At 39.4% G+C, this 25,534-nt stretch overlaps 1 protein-coding gene across 4 annotated transcripts in view; it reads left to right on the plus strand.

Moving 5' to 3' along the window:
• Positions 1-25,534, plus strand: part of LOC129712021 (G-protein-signaling modulator 1-like) — a 139,982-nt gene that overhangs the window by 51,136 nt on the left and 63,312 nt on the right. For all 4 annotated transcript variants that reach the window (XM_055660147.1, XM_055660149.1, XM_055660146.1 and 1 more), the window contains 6 exons: positions 8,686-8,907; positions 9,414-9,549; positions 12,126-12,268; positions 16,949-17,072; positions 19,926-20,041; positions 24,073-24,228. In XM_055660147.1, coding sequence (XP_055516122.1) covers positions 8,686-8,907; positions 9,414-9,549; positions 12,126-12,268; positions 16,949-17,072; positions 19,926-20,041; positions 24,073-24,228 — 897 coding nt within the window. The remainder of the gene's footprint in view (positions 1-8,685; positions 8,908-9,413; positions 9,550-12,125; positions 12,269-16,948; positions 17,073-19,925; positions 20,042-24,072; positions 24,229-25,534) is intronic.

Here is a 25,534-nt window from a genome sequence, read left to right on the forward strand (position 1 = left end):
TGCCAAATCAAAGGTTAGGGCTGGTGTGTGATCCATTTGATTGGATTTGCTCATCCAGCATTGCTCATCACGCAAAGCTCGATCCAGAAATGTCGCAAAATTGCAGTGTAGAGACAACTTCTTCAATGAGATAATGTCCTCACCCAGTCTCACCAGACTTCTGGTTTCTTGTGTGAAATTTGTCACTATCTGCTATCTCTATGGGCTTAGGGTTGAAGTGAGCATCAAGTTTTGAAAGAACAATCTCAAATGAAACATTCCTTGCTTTCTCTGGGGCTAGGATGTTGGTGAGAGTTTCATAAACTTCAGGACCAATTTCAGTTAATAGAATAGCTTTCTTTTGTTCCTGGGTGGCCTTATTTTGTGCTCTTACCTGCACTTGATCATCATCCTCTGTTTCTTCAGCTTCAATAATGGAATTTGCAATTAAAAAAATAATAATAATTTGCTCACAGTACAAGGTAAAGATTTCATGGTTCTTGTTGACAGTCCTTAGTCTGCCTATGCATCCCAAGGATGCCATCTTGCCCCGTAGACACAACACAAAGATAGCCTGACAAACTCGACGATTTGTACAGCTGCTGTTTTGGACTACAGTCCCATGCAAAGAAGGATCTGTGGCCTATCGTGTTCAGTTTGCAAACAACTGCAACACAGCTTCATATTTGCTGTTTAAAATGTTAAACAATACTGCGTCTTGCAAATCAGTCCTGCACCGTATTTAAATGTTGAGTTCACCAACTCTATCCGATCCTCGTTGCCATTGTAAGATATTACGGCTTCAATGTAATTAGAAACACGCGCAGGTTTTCAGTACACGCTGTTGCCAGTGTAGGTCTTCTTTATTTTACAAATGTACACTACGCATACTCGCGCATATTAATGAGCGTGATAAGATATTAAATATATCAATTACACAAATCAAACCATTCTAGTACTGAGTCCTTAAAGTCAGTTATCATTATATACACTACAAGTTGTAATTGATTATTTTGTTTGTTTCAGTCTGTTTGCAGCCAATATTGTTACTTCCAAATAAAATTCTGAAGTGTTTTCACCACACTATGACAGGCCCTGTACAATTTTTCTCTCTCTGCACAAAAGTACATTTTTAAGTATTGAAGACAACTTGGAGACTTGTTAACCCTTACAGGTAAAATGCGCTTTTCACTCCCAAAGCTGCTTTAAGATAAGATCTTGCACATGGTATTATTGGCTTGTATCTACATGCTCAATATGTTCCACCTAGATCATTCTGTGTGTGTTCCTTGTCATGGAAGTTTAACACATCTTGTGTAACTCTACATTTACAATATCACACATTGGGAGAACAGTCAAGATGAAGAATGAAGCCATTCATTTTTCAATGGTTGAATTGATAAAAAATTAACTGAGAGAATTTATGGTAATGAAAAAATCTTAAATCAATCAACCACCTCAAACATTATAGCTATTACCTCCACCCATTCTAGTTTCAAAATAAGTATTGTGACTTTGTTTCCAGGCTTGTGATCATTGAGTAAAGGTTCTGTGTCAGAAGCAAATGGATTTGCCTCTCCTGCTGGACTAATTAAATATATTTAAATTTTATTTTGGAACTTCTCCAATACTGTTTTCTCCAGATCTGCAATCTCTCGGCCTCCCTTGCTCTGTCCTCAACGATGGTCTTTAGTTTTAAGTACCCAAAGTTCTAGAATTCCCTCCTAGGGCTTCTCCTTCTGCCGTGCAGGTTGATTCACTGCTCACCTGTCCTATTAGCCCAATGGGAAGTCAAACCAGGGAGGGACCTTCACAGTGAATATTAGGGCCCTGAGGAGTGTTGTAGAGCAGAGGGATCTAGGACTGCAGGTACATAGTTCCTTGAAAATGGCATCATGGTTAGACTAATCGCCATTGATTAATAAGAACATTGGTCTTTATCAGTCGGGGTATTGTATAAATGTTAGAATGTTATGTTACAGTTGTAGAAGGCTTTCGGGAGGTTGCATTTGGAGTATTTCTCTTCAGTTTTGGTCACCCTGCTATAGGAAGGATATTGTCGAGCTGGAAAGAGTGCAGAAAAGATTGCTAGGACTTGTGGGCCTGAGCTATTGGCAGAGGCTGGGCAGGTGTGTTGGAGCACAGGAGGCTCAGGGATGATAGGTACAATAACAGCATGTAAAGGACATTTGGACGGATAGGAAAGGTTTAGTGGGAAATGGGCCAAACACAGGAAGGTGTGACTAGTGTAGATGGGGCATCATGGTTGGCTCGGGCAAGTTGGGTTGAATGCTTCCATGCTGTATGACTTTCCTTATAGTGAAGTTGTATTGCATAACAGTTTTATCTGATGCCTTGGGCATTTGACTTTTGTTAAAGTTGCTTAAAAAATGCGCAGGTTGTTGCATGTATCATTATTTACGCTGTTGACCGTCTCTGTGACTTAACACTTAAAAAGCTGCCACTTCAGACAATCAGTAGTGCTCATGCTACCAGTTATCGGCAGTAAATACCTCAAAGCCCAAAATGTCACAGCTTTTGAAAAGTCAGGTACATCTTGCAGAAGTATTTGTGTAGGTAAGTCTCCGACTACATTCTATCTCTGTTCCGCCCACTCCCCTGACATCAGTCTGAAGAAGGGTCTCGAGCCAAAACGTCACCCATTTCTTCTCTCCAGAGATGCTGCCTGTCCCTCTGAGATACTCCTGCATTTTGTGTCTACCTTACAGACCTACTTGTCTGGTCTAGGCATGGTATAATACTGTCTTACGTTTGGATGTCAAATTGAAGAGCCAAACGTGTTCTTTGATGGAGTCGTATTGAATTGTTAATGTATTGTCATTATTAGTCATGAAAAAGCTTTGCAGAATAAATTGCTATGGTATGCATATATTTACATGAATTCAGTCCAAAGGCCTTTCCTTCTGATCACCAGCCATTCTGTAAATGAAAAACAGAGGTTCAATAGAGACCTTTTGCAAACTTGACTTCTGAGTACATTGAACATGTCCTGTTTCACTGGTATATTGTGCTCGGCAAAAGAACAAAATCAATTAATCAAACAATTGAAAATCAATGTCTGACTTTGCTTTTCATTGGTAAACAACTCACAATATTCCTGTGGAGCTTAGCATCCTGAATCATTTTTGAAATAGAACTCCACTGTATTTTTAATCGGATGATTTCTTCCATAACTGCATCTGCGAGATTACTATGGAAACGCATGATGGTTGTGCGTTGTGCTTGCATAAGCCTCAAGGTTTCATTTTCAATCCCATTGTATCTCAAACCGCCCAAAATCACACTGCCGATGTTGTACTGGCTGTGCAGTTTGGTGGGTTTCAGTGTTCATGTGAGTACTTGTTATATTTATTGTGGTGCTATTGGAAATAGCTTTGGTCATTTCTTTTGAAAGGAAATGTATATGCCTGAGGGAATGTAAGTTGCATCTAATATTCAAGTCGATATGCAAGTACTTTGCACTCTAATACCCTTTCAGGCAGTGAGTTCTAACTTATTCTTCACTTTAATGCTCCTCTGAACAACTTCAAATCTGATGAAGAGTCCGCACGTGAAACATCGTTTCTCCGTTTCCCTCTACATATCTGCTTGATCCGCTATGTTCCTCCGGCAGTTTGTTTTTCCCTCAAATCTATTCTCACTGGTTATTTCCTACAAAAGGAAATATGTTCTCCCCATGCATTTTGTCTAGAATCCATGTAATTATGTGCGCTTCAATTAAATCCCCCCTTGGCTGTTTTTGTTCCAAGGGAAAGAAGCTTAGACTGTTCGATTTTTCTCTCCTAGCTGAAGTCTTGACGGCATCCTGTAGATCTCCATTGCACCCTCGATAATGGTATCTCACTGTTCCTGTTTCGTGACAATCCGAGCTATGCATGCTGACTAGTTGTGGTCTAAGTAGTCTTTACCTTTGTTACTCTTTTTATCTTCCCCGTCTCAGTGTGCTACTTCAACAATTTCATCCTCTTTCCATGCTATCTTCAGGGATCTGTAGGCACACAGCCAAAGGCCCATTTGGTCAGCTAGACTTCTCTTGTGCATTCCTTTACTTCATTTGCCCTCCACAGGTTCGTTACTTCATGGTTCTTTTGACTGAATTCCTTTAGCATGTTTCGGGTCAGGACCCTTCTTCAACAATCTATTAACATGTTCCTCTGGTCAAGATAATTTCTCACAACCATCTGGCCAATTCCTGCATGGTTTGTAAATCTCTTGATTGTGACTCCAGCATTTATGTTTAACACATTGATAAATATCATGTAATCCATGCAAACTACATGATCAGCGGGAGCATTGCGATATTGCTGGGAGGGTTTGATTGATTTCTGAGGGCATGATTTACTCTTGTCATAAATATGAAGAAACAAAAGATATGAACAGATTAATTTCTGTTCAGATTATTAGCAAACAGTAAGAAGATACCAAGGCTTCTGGCCCAAAATGTCATCTATCAACTCTCTCCATGAATATGGCCTGACCTGCTGAGTTCTTCCAACCCTTTGTTTTGAGCAAGGTTTTGTTTATATAATTTGAAAGGAAATTATGTTTCAGTATACTGCGCTCGACTGTTTGATTTGCATGAAATCATTTTTTTTAAATCAGTTTATCAGTTCTGGGAATTTTATAATACTCTTGATCCATATCCAAATAGCATATCCTCTCTGATTTTTGTAATAATAATTAGTACTTAACAAATTAAGTTATTACAGGAAGATAAAATTACCTATATTCCAATCTTTACACCACCCTAATTTCCTTTAGCTTGTAACAAAATTGAAAACAGATGCTGTTATTATTTGAGTCTTCAGAATTCCTGTTTTATTCGACATGACAAAGCGTTGGTATGATTGTGTTATATTTTCCAAACTTAATTCAGCATTTACAAAGTGTACAAATAGATTGCTAGGATAATCCTACACCATAAAGGTAACCAAGACTGCAACTGAAATCAAATATCTTCCTGCACCAGAGCAACACAAGAGGACAGAATATGGAATTTATTATGGGAACCATAACTGTCCAGTGAAATTGACTGAATTTGCTTGGAGCTCTTCCTTGAATAAAGAACAAAAATGGTTCCTCTTTATTAAAATTCCAAATGAAGAACCCCCTCATCTGTATGGAGTTTCATTGCTATGCTATAGAAATTCCCAGCAATCGCATCAGATTGGGTGGTGTTACAAAGTTTTATCTGAGTTTGAATACAATTCAAGAGATTGTGTAGGAACGAATATAGGTGGAGAGATTAAAGCTTGCCATTACAAAATTAAAGAGATAATTAACAACTGTCTACCTTCACTGTCTCCTGTGCCCTGATGGCTTTACCTGCCCTTTTTCTTCCCACTTTGTCTACCCCTGTCTCTCCATTACCCACCCCACGGCTCCATCTTCCTTCAAACAACCATCCTGTCCACCTGTCACCAACTGTGCCCTCCCTCACCCCTGTCCGCCGCCCCGTCCTGTCCCCTCTATACTGACTATCTTCCCCCTCCGGATACGGGATCTCGAGTAAATGGTCACAATTCTCTACCCTACACATGCTGCTCAATCTGCAAGTTCCTCCAGCAGATTGTTTCTTTTGCTCCAGATTGCAACATCTGCCGTCAATTGTGTCTCAGATTGGTTATGTTTTTTTCTTCAATCTCAGCACCCGTTCACATTAATTGTTGCCTTTGATGCCTATAAGATTTTTCAATTAGCTCGCAAGAGAATTTAACATTGGCATTAATCATCTATCCTGCCACGTTAATTAAAGATTCATTTCAACAAGCTACTCTTCTACCCCTCTCTAATGCAATCTGTTTTGGAATATAGCCCCCCTAATCTGTTTGCTCATGTTATGCAGTGTGATGTGCTCTACAGCAGGAACAATCAAAAAAAATATTGATCACACTTTTTAAAATGCTGTAGTATAATAACAGAATGATTGAAGGAACCTAAAAACTGGCGTGCAGTCTGTAATTGGGAGTGGTTAATATATAATAGTTAAAATTCAATGACTAATTTGGAAATTTATTTCTATCAAGAGTGGTCGGTAGGTTAACTGTCCTGTAAAATGTGTACAATTGGGTGGTCGAATTGGGAGTTGATGAGAAAATGGGGAGAATAAAATTGGTTGAGAGAAAGATTAGTGATGGTGTTTGCCGATCAGCACACACTCAGTGGGCCGAAGGAACAGTTTCCATGCTCTGTAATTCTAGGATTAGGATGTTTAACTCAACCACATGGAGGAATAGAAGCAATTAAATCAAAAGATGCCTTTAAGGGGAAATTTAAGCTGGATCATGATCAACAATTGAATAGAAAGGTATGTTTATATCGTTGAATGAAGAATAATGATGGGCTCACAAGGAACATAAATGTTAGTGAGTAGTTAAACAACGTGGCCTTTCGCTGTGCTGTAAATTCTATGTAATGAAATTCTTCCACCATTAATTGCATTTGCCTTATTTTACTCAGGATTGCAGTTTTCTTCAAGCAGTAGATAATACGTGGAAAGTGGTTCACTTGTAAATGGTACCAATTTTATCCTGGTTTATACGCTGGTCTGATTGCTTCTGAAGCTTATGTGACACGTAATGGGTGTTAATAGGTCTCATCAACGTAATGTTCAATGGTGCAGCAAGGGCATAACCTCCAGACGAAGGTTGCTTAATGATTACTGTGGCTCTCTGAGAATGATGAGAACCAGCTGCTCTGCTCTCTGTTGTCTCATGAAAACAGCTGCATCTTCTAGAAACTGCTTCTCAGCCAATTCCTCGATATTAATATTTTATTTTTGATGTGAGTTTTCTTTACTGTTTCCCTGCTGTTTCCACTGATATATATTTTTGGATTATAATCACAGTGCAGAAACACAGCACCACACTGCCTGAAGTCACAAAATAATGCCTGAAATGATTTAACTGTTGCTGATATTTGATCAGAGTTATGCCAGTTTATTGAACATAAACTCCAGGAACAGAAGGAAGAGGGCCTTACAGATTCAGCGCACACATTACAGCGCAGTTTTCTGAGGGTGTTTGATGCTAGTTTGAGAAGTAAGTTTCTAAATTAGTACAATTTATTTACCACCTCCACCTGCACCATTAATTTGACCAGAATGGATGCAATATTGTCTCTACCCTGCACAGTGGAGGCAATTTGCAACTGAATACATCTATGATTTCAGAATCATAAAGTCAAAGAGCTGTACAGCACGGAAACAGGCCCTTCAGCCCACCTTGTCCATGCCGACCATGTTGGCATACTGGACTAGTCTCATTAGCTTGCGTTTGGCCTCAATCTCTCTGAACCTTTTCAATCCCCATATCTGTCGTTAGTCCTTACGAAGATCCGCATAAGCGCAGTTGGTTCTATTTCAGTTGGGTAATGTTAAGGATGTAACCCACATCCTTAAGTCTGGAGCACAATGCACAACAGAGGGAATGGCTACAATTTCATGAGACATTCAGTCATGGACCCACGTGCACTGTGTTCAACTCAGTTCTGGTAGACACAAAATGCTGGAATAACTCAGTGGATCAGGCAGCATGTCTGGAGAAAATGGATCAGTGACCCTTCAGAAGGGTCCTGACCCACAACGTCACCTATCCATTTTCTCCAGAAATGCTGCCTGGCTCACTGAGCATGTTATGTCTCTCTTTGGTATACACCAACACCCGCAGTTCCTTTTTATTGCATTGAGTTGGCCCTGGTGTTCAGTCCAGAAAGTATTACTAAAAATATATGTAATCTAATCATTGTTAGAGTGAGCTGTGTTCCTATTTGCTTCCAGTGTCACGTATTGCAATATTGAACTCCTCTTCGAAGGTATTTTATTGGCTGTACAGTTTTTTAATTCATCCTGAAAAAGAACAGACGTTGGTTCAAATTAAAGCTTTTCTTTTATCCTGACAAATATAATAATTTTCTTCATCTCTATGCAGAGATTTAGAATTGCAGATGTGAATCGATGTGAAAGGTTGAGTCTTTTCGCCCAGACTTCTTTTACCAGAACTAAAACATCTGTCAGGATGCCTCTTAATCTCTTATTTTTCATAAGGAAAATGTTATTAAAACGTTGTAATTGGGAGGTCACCAGGCGATTCTGTGCTTGAAGATCCTTCAGGGTCAAGTAAAACATGACAATTATGAAATCTTAAAGTGGATTTTCAGGCGAGAATACTTTTGATCATTCTGCCTTGGTGCCCTGGGATCTCTTCCTAAAATGCTCCATCTCCTTATAACTTGCATGTTTGAAGTTTTTGGTCATCTATTGTAATGTCTAGTAATGTGGCTAGCTAACGATTGTTTCTGACAATTTCTGGTTTTTATTTTGAAATTATTTTGTTACGGACGTTCCACAAATCCAAGCAGTTGTGTGGTAGTAAAGATGCTAGTCACGAAATGGACTTCAGAGCTTTCGATTAGTTTGAGTGAGTGCAGAAGATGTGAAGTTGGCCAGGAGTGTCTGGTCTGAGGCAGGACTGGAGATGGGTCGTGTTTTTGTGGTGGAAACGGATGGTCTTGGTCATAGAACGTTTTTATGATTGGAGCTTACATTAGGGTCGATTAGACACCACATTAATGAATTATATGGTTAGGCCTTGGACAGTGGCCTTGGAGAGAGATGGTGCAATTGCTGCACAATAATGTGATGTGTAAAGAATACTTCAATTCTATATGTCTTTTTGTATTCAACAGAATGGAGGCTTCGTGCCTTGAGCTTGCCCTCGAAGGGGAACGACTGTGCAAAACTGGAGATTTCAAGGCTGGAGTGGCCTTCTTTGAAGCTGCCGTGCAGGTTGGGACAGAGGACCTGAAGACTTTGAGCGCCATCTACAGTCAGCTGGGCAATGCCTACTTTTACTTGAAGGAATATTCCAAGGCTCTGGAGTACCACAAGCATGATCTAACCCTGGCCAGGTGAGTTTGGTGAATCTGGCTCGAGCAGAATGTTATAAACAATCTGAGGTGCAGGGAGCCCATTCCCCAACCTGCTTGGTTACTCAAGATTCAGGTGGGCTAAATGGATTGCTCTTGGAAAGAGACGATGCAGATACGATTGACCAATTGGTCAGCTTCTCAATTGTACTTTTCTATTTGGAGGCGAGTGTAATTTCTCTGCTGCTGAGGATATTGCGATAAGATCTCCCCATTAAACTGAATAGTTCCAAACCTTATAAAACATTTTTTTTAAAGCAATTAAGGAATGCTTGAAGTAACTGTGATTTGCTGTAGATTCATGGGAAGCTTTGGATGCCTATTTTAAGGTGCCATTTCATGGCACCATGCCTTTGTTAAAAGTGTCGTGAACCTTCATCTGGTAGATCTTTGCCCTGAGTAGGAATAAATTGCATCTTACATGAAAATATTCAATTAGTTTGAGTTCCAGTAACACAGCATTGACTAATTGATCTGTCTTTCAAAAGGACCATTGGGGATCGGATTGGTGAGGCAAAAGCTAGTGGTAATCTTGGAAATACATTGAAGATACTTGGCAACTTTGATGAAGCAATTGCTTGTTGTCAGAGGCACTTGGACATCTCGATAGAACAGAAGGATAAGGTAATCTTCTTTTCCAGGTTGACCATTTGATTTATGTGCTGACCAATTTAATTTCCAAGATGGTCATCGATGATATTTGTTTAATTGAGGCAGGGAGTTGCATGTTACCATTGCTCTGTCACATCCACTTCATTTCATTGTCCTGAATTATTGATGTTCCCAAAAATAAAACTGAATCTTGGCCTAAGTTGTTTCTTCCTTGATTGCAAAGTTAATATTTGCACGCAGAAGGTGTTTAGTTATGTCCTATGTTACCTGTTCATGTAAGCTTGTTGCATAAAACATCCCCATGCAATATGAATACTGTGGAGAACTAGAGCAAGCACTTCAATCACTGAAGCCGTTCTCAATTAGAAAGTGGCTGATTATGTGGTATTGCATATGTGTCTTTTTACAATACTGGAGAGATTTTGAGGAACAAGATTATTATTCCGTTTTTTTACACCAATACGCTGTTTAAAAAAAAATCCCAAAAAAAATCTACCCATCATGTGAAACCTTATAAATAACAGATATAAATTAAAGATAACTTCAAGACCGAAAGCTAAAAACATTTTTCATGACTGACAAATTTTCATCGTTTTACCACCAATTTGAACAACAAAAATGTGACATAGTCATGAATATTTAATTCATAAATAAACTTCATATGGCCCCTCATACATATACGTTTTGATAATGATCTAGGGAAATATCTTCAATAACAGTAGACAAATACAGTAACAAAATACCGTACAGTAAAGATCCCGTAACGGACGTTGTGCTTGGTGTCCATTGTCACAACGACCGTTATCGGGGTCGGTACCTCCGTAAATTAAAACACGGAGGCTCCAAACCTCTAATGCTCTTCAAAAACCCAACGAGGTATCCTATGGTACTAGCGATTTTTGGACGAGTTAATTATTTTTTCTTATTTTCCAATTTAATATATCAAAAACATCGTGGTGTCTAAAGCGCAACGACCGTTTACTATATATTTTCCGACTTTTTAAAATCAATTTAAAAAAAAAAAAAAAATTGGTACATAAATTGGTCATCAAAACTAAGAAACTGAGCCAATCTTCAATTTGGCAACACACTGTCCCTTGTTTACCTTTCGTACGGACCAAGTCGCTAAGTTCACGCTGCACTCCCTCAAGAGCAAGAATGTCCTTCCTCAAATTTGGAGACCAAAACTGCACACAATACTCCAGGTGTGGTCTCACTAGGGCCCTGACAACTGCAGAAGGACCTCTTTGCTCCTAAATTCAACTCCTCTTGTTATGAATGCTAACATGCCATTCACTTTCTTCACTGCCTGCTGTACCTGCAAGTTTACTTTCATTGACTGATTAACAAGGACCCCTAGATCCCGTTGTACTTCCCCTTTTCCCAACTTGACACCATTTAGTTAATAATCTGCCTTCCTGTTTTTGCCACCAGTGGATAACCTCACACTTATCCACACAGGATTAAACTGCATCTGCCATGCATCTGTCCACTCACCCAACCAGTCCAAGTTACCCTGCATCCTCATAAGCATCCTCTTCACAGTTCACACTGCCACCCAGCTTTGTGTTATCTGCAAATTTGCTAATGTTACTTGTAATCCCTTCATCAAAATCATTAATATATATTGTAAATAGCTGCGGTCCCAGCACCGAGACTTGCGGTACCCCGCTAGTCACTGCCTGCCATTCTGAAAGGGACCCGTTATTCCCTATTCTTCGTTTCCTGTCTGCCAACCAATTTTCTGTCCGTGTCAGCACTCTACTTGATTGATGATTACATTGTGATAAGTTCAAGGAATGACTGATGATGCCGGGAGCATTGTGCAAAAGCAATATTTAATTGTGGAAAAAAATTATAATTGTATTATAATCATCCAAGTATTCGCTGCCCTAATGGATCTCTCCATGTTACAAATTGCAACATTTTATAAATTTAAATTTAAAATATAAACTGAAAATGCTGGAAATGGGTCAGGCAGCATCTTGTGAGAGAGAAGAAAAGTTTGTGTTTTAGGTCTATGAAATTTTTCAGTTTTCATGATTACGTTCAACAAACAGCCATTTGCAACTCTGCTCAATTCATGTTTTGTTTCTTGTCCTATTAACCAATGTTGTCTGTATTGCCGTTGTTTTGACAGCCAAACCCTCCTGGCATTCACCCTATCGCAGATATTCCCTTTTCATTCTTTCCTCTCCCCTCCTCTCTGTTCCTCTATTCACTTGAAACCTTTGTCGTATCATTAACTTTAATTCCCAAACTTAATAGAAAAGAGACGGACCCAACATGTTAAGATTAATCCTGGGGGTTTTTTTTTCTCCATAGATGGCACATTTATTGTCCTAACTTTTCGAGGGCACCCATTGAATCTCCTGTGACTCTCCTCATTGAAAGTAATTCTACAATAAAATGGGAAATAAGTTGCCCAATGTGTAATGTTAAAATATTTTATTTTCCTGCTGTCCCACACTTAATCTTAACTGGATGCTGAGAATATTGTTTCTTCCTTCTGAAAATGTTTGTTTTCCATAATTTTTCAAAGCAATGGTTGATTACTATTAGTATCTCTCTTACTCTCCCTTGCCCAGGTCAGTGAAGCACGAGCACAGTACAACATTGGCAATGTTTTTCATGCCAAAGGGAAGCAGCTGTCCTGGCTCACTGCCCAGGAGTCCGGAGACTTGCCGAGTGAAGTGAAGGAAACTTTAGAGAAGGCCACTGAGCACTATGAGTGAGTAATACAGCATCTGCCTACAAATTAAGCTCTTGAGAGGAATTGGTAGTAATTGAGACTGTTGTCCAAAATGTGTTCTGACTATCCATGATGAATGTACAGTGCTTAGACAGCACTCCTCCACAATTTGAAAATCTTGTGTTTGTGCTTTGTATTTGTTGAAATATTTGGAGTACATTAGGAACACAATAAATGCATTCATTTCAGACATCATTGCACAGTAACTGTGTATCTGCATTTCAATGAACTGAGTCCCTGCAGTTTCTAAATTCATGCAAATCAGGACTTGAAAATGGTCCAAAAAAGCAAACCAGGATGTACCTCTCTTCATCAACTCTCCTCCCTCCGCTGGCAACATCACCATGTCACCACGTCACATGAGCCTGAAATCTATCTCCGACACTCTCACTTACACCATTCCCTGAATGCTTGGAATTTTAACTCAAATGTTTTCATGAGCAACTTGGTGAAAGATGTACATTAAAAATGAAACACATACATGAATAAAAATATACATGAAAGCACTTTATCAGGATGCATCACAGCATGGTTTGGGAACAGCTCAATCCAAGACCACAAGAAATTGCAGAGATCTGTGGATGCAGCCCAGACCATCATACAAACCATATTCCCTTCCATTGATTCTATCTTCACTTTTCGCTGTCTCTGCAATGCCACCGACATAATCAAGAACAAGTCTCGCCCTTCTTCTCCTTCTCCTCCCCTCTCCCATCAGGCAAGAGCTACAGAAGTGTGAAAACGCATACCTCCAGATTCGGGGACAGTTTCTGCCCAGCTGTTATCAGGCAACTGAACCATCTTATCACCAGCTAGAGAGGAATTGTGACCTATCGTCCACCTCAGTGGAGACACTCAGACTATCTTTATTGAGACTTTACTGGACTCTATCTTGCAATAAACGTTATTTCCTTTACCTTCACTCTGTGAACGGCTTGATTGTAATCATGTATAGTCTTTCCCCAGACTGGATAGCATACCACAAAAAAGGTTTTCACTGTACCTTATTAATTGAGATCCACCAGTTTAGTTGACTGTCTGCAATCCATTTTTCAATATCTAAACTTGTGCCAAGTTCTGTTTGTCCATCAGTCCTGTGTTTACCGAGCCATATCTGTCTCTATCCAGTAATTACGTGATTTAAAATTCACTTTAAAAAATCAAGTTTTCAATCCCTTGTCAAGACACAACCTTGTCCTATTTCAACTCTTAATGGCTGTATAACCTTTTTCAATCTCGTGCTCGTCTGCATCCCTGATTGAATTGCTTCACCATTGGCAGTGCCTTCATCTTGCAGGGCAGTGAGTTCAGAAATTCTCCCCTCTCCTTCTCTTTCTCTTAAATCATACCCTTTTGCCATATTTTTTGGCCAGCTGTCTGAATATCTCTTTCAGAATCATGGTGTCAAGTTTTATTGGGAGGTTTCAGTCTGTTTAAAAATGCCATGGGAATTCGAATCATTATTTCCATGGATAATGCAAGGAAACAATCAGGTTTTAGGCTTTAAACGTTCCACATTTAATAACGTTCCACATTTAATAACGTTCCACATTTAATAACGTACCACATTTTAGAAAAATGGTTATATAGATAGTTGTTTGGGCAACTACACTTCAGAATCATTTACTTAAAAAGGAGGTGCAGTGTGTTGTCCCAAGGTTCTGAAGGGCATAATTTGAAAGCATTTCCTTTTTCTCTTTCACTGCTCCCAACTTAATTTCCAGTATTTACTTGCATTCATTGTCTTCTACCTATTTAAAAATGGATGACAGTTGCAGTCCTAAAGTTTCCCAAAGATGAGGGAATGTAAGACCAATGGATTGTTCCAGCCTGGCCAATGAATATGGGCATGAACTATGGGAAGATTTATTTCTCAGCCTATCAAAGTTGACACCAGTTTAGAAGACGAAAAGACACTGTGGCACCTTCACGGCCATGTTGGTTTTGCATACAGCCCGTCACAGCTGGCGGCTCGGCTGCAGCCTCACGAGAAGGTCCAGCCACAAGAGCTCAATATCAGGAGCACTAATTGGCCTTATCTGCAAACGGGTTATGATTGGTGAGAATGTAGGTAAAAGGGGCTTATGGAATAAACGTGTCACTAGGTGAGTGGCTCAGCTAAGTGTCATTTGTTCTTTGCTTTGCTGTGGAATTCAGTAGCTCCTACAATACAAGGAACTGAGCCATCTTTTTGAGTGAAGGAGAAAACAATTATTTGAACTGCTGCTTCAAGAACCGATTCATTTATCACAAGAAATATTTAGGAAAACATATATCTGAATTTCAAATTTTACTATATACATATTGAAAAGAAAAATCACCATTCTGTCTGCTGGATGATATTGTTGTCAATTTTAAATTCTGCAGCATTTGAGAAGTTGATTAATATACTTCCATATAATAGTTTTTGAGGAGAAACTGGCCATTTGACCCAACTGATGGTCTGTATTTATACACCATGCATACATTTTCTTGTCCCCTTTCACTAACCCCACCAATAAAACTTTTATTTGTCATTTGTTTGTCCAGCATTTCCTGTAGTTTCTAAACAAGTGCAACAAAATTTCAGCATTTGCAAAATATATGACCCATCAATTATTAGTAGTGAGATCAAGTCTCCTTTATTTTATGTTTCCTTGGTGAGAATGATGGATATTGAATTCCAATACCAATTTGAGGCGATTCTGAGAAGTCATATACCTGTAGAGCACAGAAACACACCCTTCAGCCCACATAGTCCATGCCATTTGTCACAGAATTGTGGAGTTTACCTTGCTCATTATTGTCTCAATCTTTCAAAGTCACTTCAAATAATGCACGGCAGACAATGCTGGAGAAATTCAGCGGGTGAGGCAGCATCTATGGAGCGAAGGAAATAGGCGACGTTTCGGGTCGAGACCCTTCTTCAGACTGATGTGGGGGTGGAGGGGGGCGAGAAGAAGAAAGGAAGAGGCGGAGACAGTGGGCTGTGGGAGACCTGGGAAGGGATGGGGAAAGAGGCAGAAAGCAGGGACTACCTGAAATTGGAGAAGTCAATGTTCATACCGCTGGGGTGTAAACTACCCGAATAAAATATAAGGTGCTGCTCCTCTAATTTACGGTGGGCCTCACTCTGGCCATGGAGGAGGCACAGGACAGAAAGGTCTGATTCGGAATGAGAGGGGGAGTTGAAGTGCTGAGCCACCGGGAGATCAGGTTGGTTATTGCGAACCGAGCGGAGGCGTTGGGCGAAGCGATTGCCAGCCTACGCTTGGTCTCACCGATGTAGAGCAGCTGACACTTATGGTGAATTCATAAATGAGAACACTTATTCATTATGACTTGATTATTTTTGTCTTTGCTGAATTCTTCTTGTCTCACGGATGCCTTGTGTAGTGCGTCCAAGGCTGCTCCTGGCTTTCAGTGAAAAATTAACATGGATCTTGCTGCCTTCAATACCACTGTAGTCCCTTGTCATCAAAAGTGAACTCTCACAGTTATGAGGTTAGCCTTATGCCATTAATGGCAATATAGATTTTGCATATTCAAAGGAGACAGGTTATGAAAGGAAGAATGGGACCTTAGAACAGAGAACTCATTGTAAAAATTTTAAAGATCTGATTCGAGGATATTTGCATCAAAGACCAGATGGTTGAAAGTGTATCCTTTTTTGTAAATTATACCAATATACTTTTACATCTTTACAAAGAGAAGTGGAAGTCAAGAATATTGCTTCATATAATTGTTTTTTCATTGTATTAATTATTCATTAAGGTCTAATTTCTAGTTCTTTGCTTCATTTTCTTTATATTTTTCCTTTTCTTTCATCCATCTCCTCCTTGCTTATATTCCCTACTTTCCCGTTTCAAGTTTGTATCTTTTAAGAAATAGAATCAGGAGTCGGCCATTCAATAAGATCATGGCTGTTTTAATGGTGTATGTCCTCCCTTCCCTTGATTTCTTTGGTGTCATTTAAAAAATTCACTTCCTGCCTTCCCATCTTTTGTTTTCCCGTTCCTGCATCAGAGAGCAGGTTGCAAATTATCTTGGATGACAAACTAGACCACCACTATCAATGATTGATTCATCGAGCAAATCACTTCAGTAGCCATCTTGTTCCAAAGTCTACAATGATGAACTTAGGCTTGCATTCACCAAGTATCTGGAGAAAATGCAGCAATAGGATCAATGCTGTTCTTCACCAAACAGCTGTTCATGAAAAGAGTTCAAAGCTAATTCTTAAAGCCTTACAACCACTTAATCAAACTTAGTTTGAACTATTAATTTGAATTAAACTCTCTTTGCTGATGTGGAATTTGTGTAACACTGGTCATGAACATACAAGCTATTCATTATAAAACAAAACAAGTGTATCTGAAAGCGTTTCTAAAAGTATAACGTATCTAGATTTAGACAATAGTTAGAAATTATTGGAGTTCTTGAGTCCAAAGTAAGTCTATTTCTACAATGAATATCATTTTGTGGGTAGTCAAAAGTGCTGGAGAAACTCAGCGGGTGCAGCAGCATCTATGGAGCGAAAGAAATAGGCAACGTTTCGGGCCGAAACCCTTCTTCAGACTCTGTTTCGGGCCGAAACCCTCATTTTGTGGTTATGTTGAATATAAAGGATTGTCTGGGTTTTCAATATTTATAATATTTTTCTTTCTTTGTCTCATTTAGGATGAATCTTAAAATTGTCAAAGAATTAGGTGATCGAGCAGCTCAAGGCCGAGCCTATGGTAATCTTGGCAACACACATTATCTTTTAGGAAACTACAACGATGCCATTTCGTTTCACAAGGAGGTAAAAATCCAGTTATCGCATTTCACCTCGGATTTGAAAAAGTTCTGATGTTGTTTGTTCAAGTTTGCTCACTTGCATGAAACTTTTCCAAAGGATGGTGGCTGGAAGTATTTTCTTTGGTCGCCACCATCTCATAATGTGATCCTTTCGTCATGCTTTTGTGGCGTTATGTTAAATACACCGTAGAGTGTAGCCCAGGAAGGAACACAAGTCTTGTCTTTGTCATAGTGCCCATTAGCATCAGTGTGCCACTGCTAACTTGTATGTCAGGCAATAATTTGGAGCAAAAAAACAGGGTCAATTTAAAAGTAAGCAATTAATTTAACAGCAAATAAAATCAATTTGTGAAGTAGAGTCTAGTTAAATGGCAAGGTGGGGTAGCGGTAGAGCTACTGCCTTACAGCACTAGAGACCCGGGTTTAATCCTGACTACGGGAGCATATTTGTATGGAGTTTGAACATTCTCCCCATGACCTGCATGGGTTTTCTCCGAGATCTCTCTTGCGGGTGGTAGGATGGTTCGATATACTCTCACTCTCCAAAGACATACAGATTTGTAGGTTAATTTGCTTGGTATAATGTAAAATTGTCACTAGTGTGTGTGTGTGTGTAGGATCGTGTTAATGTGCTGGGATTGCCGATCGGTGTGGACTCGGTGGGCCAAAGGACCTGTTTCCGTGTGGTATCTCTAAACTAAACACCCTTCAAAAAGGGTCCCTACCATGAATCGTGTACTGAACATTTGACTGAAACTGCAACTTGCACACCAGAGGGTTTCTCCAGTCAGATGCTGTGAGTTACATATACTTGAATATTTTTTTTTTATTCAAACTTATTCACAACGGTATATTGCAGTGAATAATTGATGGGAAAAGTACCCAATCATCTGTCCTTTGGATGAGAAGGTTTATGTAAAGCTGATGTTTGTAGCAGCAAGAGCATTTGGATTAAGAAACCACCCAGGTTAATAAATGAGTCGAGCTGGCCAGATGGTTGAATTGGTCAATGTGATGAATGAGGGTTATGCCCATTTTAAGGTTCTTTGGAAATTGACTTTACTGTCATTTTTGGTGAAGCTTCCAACATCATAGCATTTCTCTGAAGATCATGAATCATCTTTCTTAGGTTTAAGTATTAGATTACCATTCCACACGACAAAACAAATAACTCCTCCTTGTATGTTCAATCAAAATTTGAATTTGAATTCCTTTATTGTCATTTGAATTTGAAATCACTCAAAACATGCAATCTCTCCTCGTTCCGAGGAAAAAAACAAGCCCAGTTTTTCCGTGTGACTATCAATATCATCCTTTGTAGCCAAAGATACCATGATTAAATCTGCCTTATTTTCCGATGGCATGCATTTCTGTTTCCACATTACACAGCATTTCTGGATTAAGTTTGGATAAAAGATCATCTTCCACTTAGAACCAAGACCGGTCCCTCCCTAATACCGACAATTTAGAAAGCAGTGATTTCAGGGTATTTATATTTTACATTGTCTTTTGTTTAATACCCTTGAGCTGATGCTTCAATTTCCACTGTAACCTCGTGGGAGATCAAAATAATCAATTACCCAGCAATTATATTGAAAGTCTATTATTAATATTTATGTGCTGATTTGCTTTCTGGACAAAAGTGGTTCACAGAATGAATTTTGCAGCTGAAAATAATTCGTGTACATAGACACACATCTCTTTAAACTGTAGAACTCTTAATTACTAAAACTCTACGATCGTAATTTCTTCAGCAAGTAACATGCTCGAGTTGGTGCCTGTGGAATAAGTCGGTACTCAACACGTTGTGCAGACATTAAATTTCATAACCCTCAACATTCATCACATTGGCCAATCCAGCCATCTGGCCAGCTCGACTCACCTGGGTGGTTTCTTAATCCCAATGCTCTTGCTGCTACAAACATCTGCTTTACATAAACCTTCTCATCCAGAGGACAGAATATTGGGTAATTTGCCCATCAATTATTCACTGCAATAAACACCAGTGAATAAGTTTGAACAGAGGGACATTGGTATATAACCAAAGGATCCCAGAAGATGGCAGCACTTTAAATACAATAGAGAAGAAGTCATACAGGTACTCTGCTTTAGTCTGGCCATGGAAAATAAGAGAAAGGAAGCTATGCAAGGTATTGATCAATCCACATCAGATTAGAGAATGGTTGGGTCTTTCTTCAGCCCCATCTTTCTATGGGTTTTTTTGTGTTTCAAAAAGATTACATGTTATGAAGACTTGAGCTCTAAGGGATTGTCTTGTTGTGGTAGTGACCAAGTATTTGAACAAGGAAACATTGAGCATCTAATTTGAGGGCAAGCAAGGTTTGATTTAAAATTGGCAATATATATTTATAATATGTTTTCAATTGAGGAAAGTCTTAAATGTTTCACTGGTATTATTCAAGTGGTATATCAACATGTTGGGCAAAAGAGTTGTGTACTTTTCCCAAATGCTCAATAGAAAATGCCAAAAATAATTTCTGTAGGTCATATTGTATTTATCTCTAAGAGCTTGGAGAAAGAGGCATATTTCAAAATGTTGTTGAAAGCAACTATCACAGCAGTGTCTGGAGGTAATGATTATCAGAGGCTCCTGCGGCTGTTTGAGACCATCTTCTATAGGGGGCGCTGGTGTCAAATAAGAAGCTCAGCAAAATAAGATGTTCGTAAAACACACAGTTTAAGTCATGCAATCAAAGGATGGCCCTGAAATCATATGTTAAAATGATTTTTTTAATCGCTTGACCATCTGGGAAGTGAATCTTGAAATGATATTCCAGTGAAGTTCAAGATAAACAGGATGTTTATCGAATATACTTATTCAAACTTTTTTTTTCAGCGTCTTTCAATAGCTAAAGAATTTGGTGATAAAGCAGCTGAGAGAAGGGCCTACAGCAACCTGGGGAACGCACACATATTCCTGGGGAAATTTGATGTGGCTGCTGAATATTACAAGTAAGGTTTTATTTTCTGGTTCAAAACTGAATGGCACATTGTACTGTTAATTTTGTTTTGCAGGTGCAGTTTAGGCTTCACTGATGCTGATATGAATTCACAGAGTATCCAATCACATCTTACTTCATAGATACTATATTTTATGAAAGTACCCATTCCCAAATACCCGTCTTTGTACAGTTTAATGAGAATTGTCTGATATTGTTTTTAAATTGTTGGATTGCTAAATTTTCTGGGTTTTTTTTGCTTCTGGCTAAAAAGCTGCTTTTTATCTGAAAACTTGTCATTTTACTGTAAGACATAAACAGCGGCAATTTAGAATGGTTACTGATTTCATGATACTCATAAACTTCTAAACAAAAATATACAGTACACATATAACAGTTCATACTTGGTTATTGGGTGCTGTACATCGATCGAGTTTTTAACACTACAGAGGTGCCGATATTCTGTCCTGCTGCTTATCGTCACAAAAGAGCACAACTGACAAAGAAGCCCGTTAAATGAGTTCCTGCTTCTGTGATGATCAGTGTTAGACAAAGTCGCACGCTAGCTTTATGGCTCAGGGTCAAGTTCAGATAAAAATACATGAGATTATGTACTTAGAAATAAAATTCTCCTAAATTGCTTGGAACTTGTTGAAGAAACAGCCACATCCTGAACTCCACTCTATTTCTCTTGCACAATTTCTGAAAGACCTCACCTTATCGCTAATAATGACAATTTTTTGTTTTTAATGCTAATAATGACAATTTTTTGTTTTGTCATATAACGTTACATGTTTTTAATTCTTCAAAACTTTTTTTTGTCCAGTGTCAGAATGCACTAAAATCTGGAATGTACTAAAATTGCTTATCCAATTAATCTAATTCCCTTACATTTTTCCTTAAGGACTGCAGTGTGTATTTTTTTTCCCCCCTCTTCATAAAAACACATGGAATTCCATTACAATAAGTATTGAATTGTCTTCAAGAAGAAGGTAGACACAAAATGCTGGAGTAACTCAGCGGGACAGGCAGCAATGCTGGAGAGAAGGAATGGGTGGCATTTTGGGCTAAGACCCTTCTTCAGACTGAATTCTCTTCAGACCTTTTAAGGCAGCGTTTTCCAGATATGGCCAGTATCAGCTGGAGCACCAAAGCAGCTGTGTATTTGACTTCAGTGCCCATAAACAAAGAATGGGAACATCAATCAAGGATTTGAATACTTGCTGGGACTGACTATTTTGGCTCCCAGGTGTAGAGCCAAACGGAAGGGTAGCCTGGGAAAACACATCAAAGTTCAAAGCATTATGGTGAGAGTGGCTTTAAAGAGTCACATGCCCGGGACTCAAATGACTGCTTTCTGCTCACAGTGATTCATGATGCTTTTGGGAACAAGAGAAGATTGGAAAAAGAAATAAACAAAAAAACAAAAGAGAAATGTAGAATCGAGGAAATGCAGATGCAAGGACACAAAGTGCTAGAATAACTCTGGGCAAGATTGAATAGAAACATGATCCAAGATGTCTTTGTTTTCAGTGAACATGGTCTCCCCGTCCCCCCCCCCCCCCCCCCCCCCCCCCCCACCTGTCATAGATAGATGGATCCCTCACCCACATCTTTTCTGTGGCCCTTAGTTCTGCTCTCACTCCCTCTCCTCCCAGTCGCAACAAAGATCGAGTTCCTCTGGTCCTCACCTTTCACTCTTATCAGCCTCCGCATCCAACACTTCATCATCTGACATTTCTGTCATCTCCAACGTGATCCCACCACTAGTCGCAATTTTCCATCTCCACCCTTTTCTACCTTGTGCAGAGACTGATTCCTCCACAACTCCTTGGTTCACTCATCCCCACCCAAACCACCCTCTCCTCAGGCACTTTCCCCTGCAACCAAAGGAGATGTTACACCTGTCCCTTTACCTTCTTCCTTGCCTCCATCAAGGGATCCCAGCAATCCTTCCATGTCAGACAGAGGAGGGTCACATGCACCATCTCAAACCTCATCTGCAGCATTCCCTGTTCCTCATAAGTGCTTCTGTACATCGGCGAGACCAAACGTTGACTCGACGAATGATTTGCCAAACACTTGCGCTCAGTCTGCCAAGGCTACTGGATCTCCTGGCTGGTAACCATTTTAATTCCCCTTCCCACTCCCATACTGACCTTTCTGTCCTGGGCCACCTCCATTGGCAGAATGAAGCCATACACAAACTGGAGAAACAGCACCTCATATTCTGCTTGGGTAGTTTACAACCCAATGGTATGAGCATTGAATTTTCCAATTTTAAATAACTAACCCACAACAACCTCCTTCCCCCTCACTGAAATCTGTCTGACCTCACACCGACTTCCCCACTCCCCATCCGCTAGCACCTTTCACAATGGATGCACAATTCACGACATTTCAATCCCTGAGCTTAATAATTTGCAGGCCTCTGGCTCCTTTCAGGCTCACACCTGCCTCATCATCTCTGGTCTTTGTCCAACAATCTGCCTATCAACTCCCTCGCCTGTGTTTGCCTATTACTGGCGCTGCTGTGTCCTGCCCCTTCTCCCAACTTTCTTTCCAGTCCCCCTACAATCAGTCTGAAGAAGAGTTCTGAGCCGAGTCGTCGCCTATGCTAGTTCTTGAGTGATGCTGCATGACCCGCTGAGTTACGCCAGCATTTTGTGTTTACCTTTGGTATAAACCAGCATCTGTAGTTCATTGGTATTACATGTTGCATTGGGACTGCTGGGTTAGATTATCTTCTTAAATCTCTGGATGCACGTTGAATTGTAATTAGTCATAGGAAGTCTTAAAGAAGGAATGAAAATCCAGTGTGTTCTTTCGATGTTCGGAAAGACTTCATCTCTAGTTCTTCACTAGTTCTTCACTATTTACATTTCACAGTGGATTCTCTTTGCGCCCATTGTAATAGATTTCGATGTCATGTTCATTGCATATTGCTGTTTATGGCAGTGAACTGAATTGTAATTTTGCAAAGCCGTATCCTGGGCAAAGAAAAAACACAAGGAATTTCAGATTGCAGATGCTAGAATCTTGAGCAAAAAACAAAGTGCTGGAGGAACTCAGCGGGTCAGGCTGCATCAGTGGAGGGGGAAAGGAGTCTGAAGAAGAGTCCCGACCCAAAACATTGCCGTCCATTTCCTCCTCAGATGCTGTCTGACCTGCGGAGTTCCTCCAGCATTTTGTGTTTTGCTCCTTGGTTAAAAAGCTTTCTTCTGTTTTCTGATTAACTGTGCAACATTTTGTGATAAGTACAGCTTTGCCTTGAAGTTCTAAGTCTTGAAACTTGCCTGCAGAAATACCTGGCAGCTGCGCAAACACGGAAAGTTGCAGGTTGTGAGGGGCTGTTTTACTGGTAATTGGCTTACTGCTGTCCCTTAAAATCTGAAAATTTGTTTATGGTGGAGACATTTTTTCCCCTTTTAAGTATGAGCATTTTTCATTTCAGGCTTTTGACTTTTTCGTTGTAAAAACGCTGGGACAGAATATGCCTCTCTCTCCAGAAGGCTGTTTTCCAATTTTTGTTCTCATTTCTCAGCTCAGCCCCGGCATCCTATCCCCACCATCTTAACTTCAGATGTGGCATGATTGTGATCTTGTTCCTCCTCATTTTTCATCTACTGCCAATTAAAATAGTAAAAGAATGCATGTACTTGTAAAGCAATTTCATTTGCTCTTGCAAAAGCCTGCTCCAAAGCACTGTACAACCATTGTACAATTTTAGTCATGCTGTAGGAAGCTCATCGGCTAGTATACTGCACCAAGTTCCAACAAACACGTAATCAACCTTTGGATGTATTGACAGAGCACATGTCATGGAATCCTTTCTAATTTTGGAAAGTGGTTCGGTAATTTTATTGCTTCTCCATAAAGGCTAATAAAGTAACAACTGGAGTGTTGTAAAATTTTTGTGATGGTGTTAGGATATCCAAACTGTCTAAATGATGTAAGTAATGCTTACTTTGTGATATTGCATTTCCCTATTAGGAATCAGTTTGATTCACTTTGTCAATGGACTTTTTGCTTTAATCTCCACAGAAAAACTCTTCATATGTCGAGACAGCTGAAGGACCAGGCAGTTGAAGCTCAAGCTTGTTATAGCCTGGGCAACACACATACTCTGCTGGAGGATTATGAGAAAGCTATTGACTACCATCTCAAACATCTTTCCATTGCTCAGGAACTGAATGATAGGTACAAGTTTGATTACAATGATTATTAAAAAATTGTCGTACAGGTATATGTTAATTCATGTTGGTATTTGTTTGATTTTCCTCGTGCGGTGTTACTGATACCAGCTTTTACTTTTTGCCTTCCTGTTTTTGATTGAAATAATATCTAATTGAACATGTGGTCATCGTGTGCATCAGCTTCCTGAGGATGATGTTAGAACCAATTAGCATTGATTCATTCAGTTGGTGTGGGTTACAGTATATTAGTAATTTGGAACATGGCATGCATTAATGTAGTCTGCTTCGAGGGATTGGGTGACTTTGACCTACAATTCCTAAAGGCCTCCATACAGGCGTTTCCTTGCTTCATGCCTAAAGCTATTGTCTCATAATTAATAGAAATGCATTGCAATGGTTTGTAAACAACAATGGTAAAATCCCATGAAAGTAAATATATGGTCTTTTATCAGTTTTCACTATAGTAGGAACAATGGTGAGCGGGCTTTTAACTTCGGAGAATAATTATTTCTATCTTGACTTTGAAAGTAACGATTGAAATTCATCATATTTCATTTATGTGTTGAATTTTAAGCTCAGCATAAAAGGTGCAATTAATCTTTCATTTTACCTGCAAAATAAAATTATTTCAGTTCAGAGGAATAAAGCATATCCCTATACATCTTTGGTTGCTTTGGTAACAATATACTCATTTAGAGGGGTATACAGCAGGGAAATCTTGATTCTGTACTTCTAGGGGGGGCTGCTGTTGGGGGAAAAAACTTACTGGTTTTACCTGACCCAGGAATGGAACAGATGTTGTATGTTGTTTTTTTCATGCTCTATTAAGTTTAGAAAAATGTTGCTCTATAAACAAATCAAAGTGTTTGCAGTTTTGGAAGTATTTGGTAAGCTCAGTGTAAAGGAACAATTCCTTCAAGTGAAAGGAATCTTAAAACTAAGGTACGATCATTATGGAGGTACATTTTGAAGTTTTTGTTTTATTCCAAGGGACAGTAAAAATTGGGAAGTCATCCCCCAATAGCTGTAGATGATAAATCAAGTACAATTTTCAAGGCATGTTATATATTTTTTGGAAAATAATTTAAGAAGGATATGAAGCAAAGGCAATTAAATTGAGTTGATGCGCTGTACAACAGAGGAAGTGATCTTTTGGCCCACAATGCCAATATCCTTGGCGAACATGATGTCAAGTTATACCAATGTCCTCTACCTGCATGTCCATCCCTGTAACTCTCCTTGCATACTGAGCAATTACAAACACCTGTGAAGCCATGTGTCCCAAACATGATGTTGCCCTGAAATGGGGG

The sequence above is a fragment of the Leucoraja erinacea genome, chromosome 31 (assembly GCF_028641065.1).
Source record: "Leucoraja erinacea ecotype New England chromosome 31, Leri_hhj_1, whole genome shotgun sequence".
Lineage (NCBI taxonomy): Eukaryota > Metazoa > Chordata > Chondrichthyes > Rajiformes > Rajidae > Leucoraja > Leucoraja erinaceus.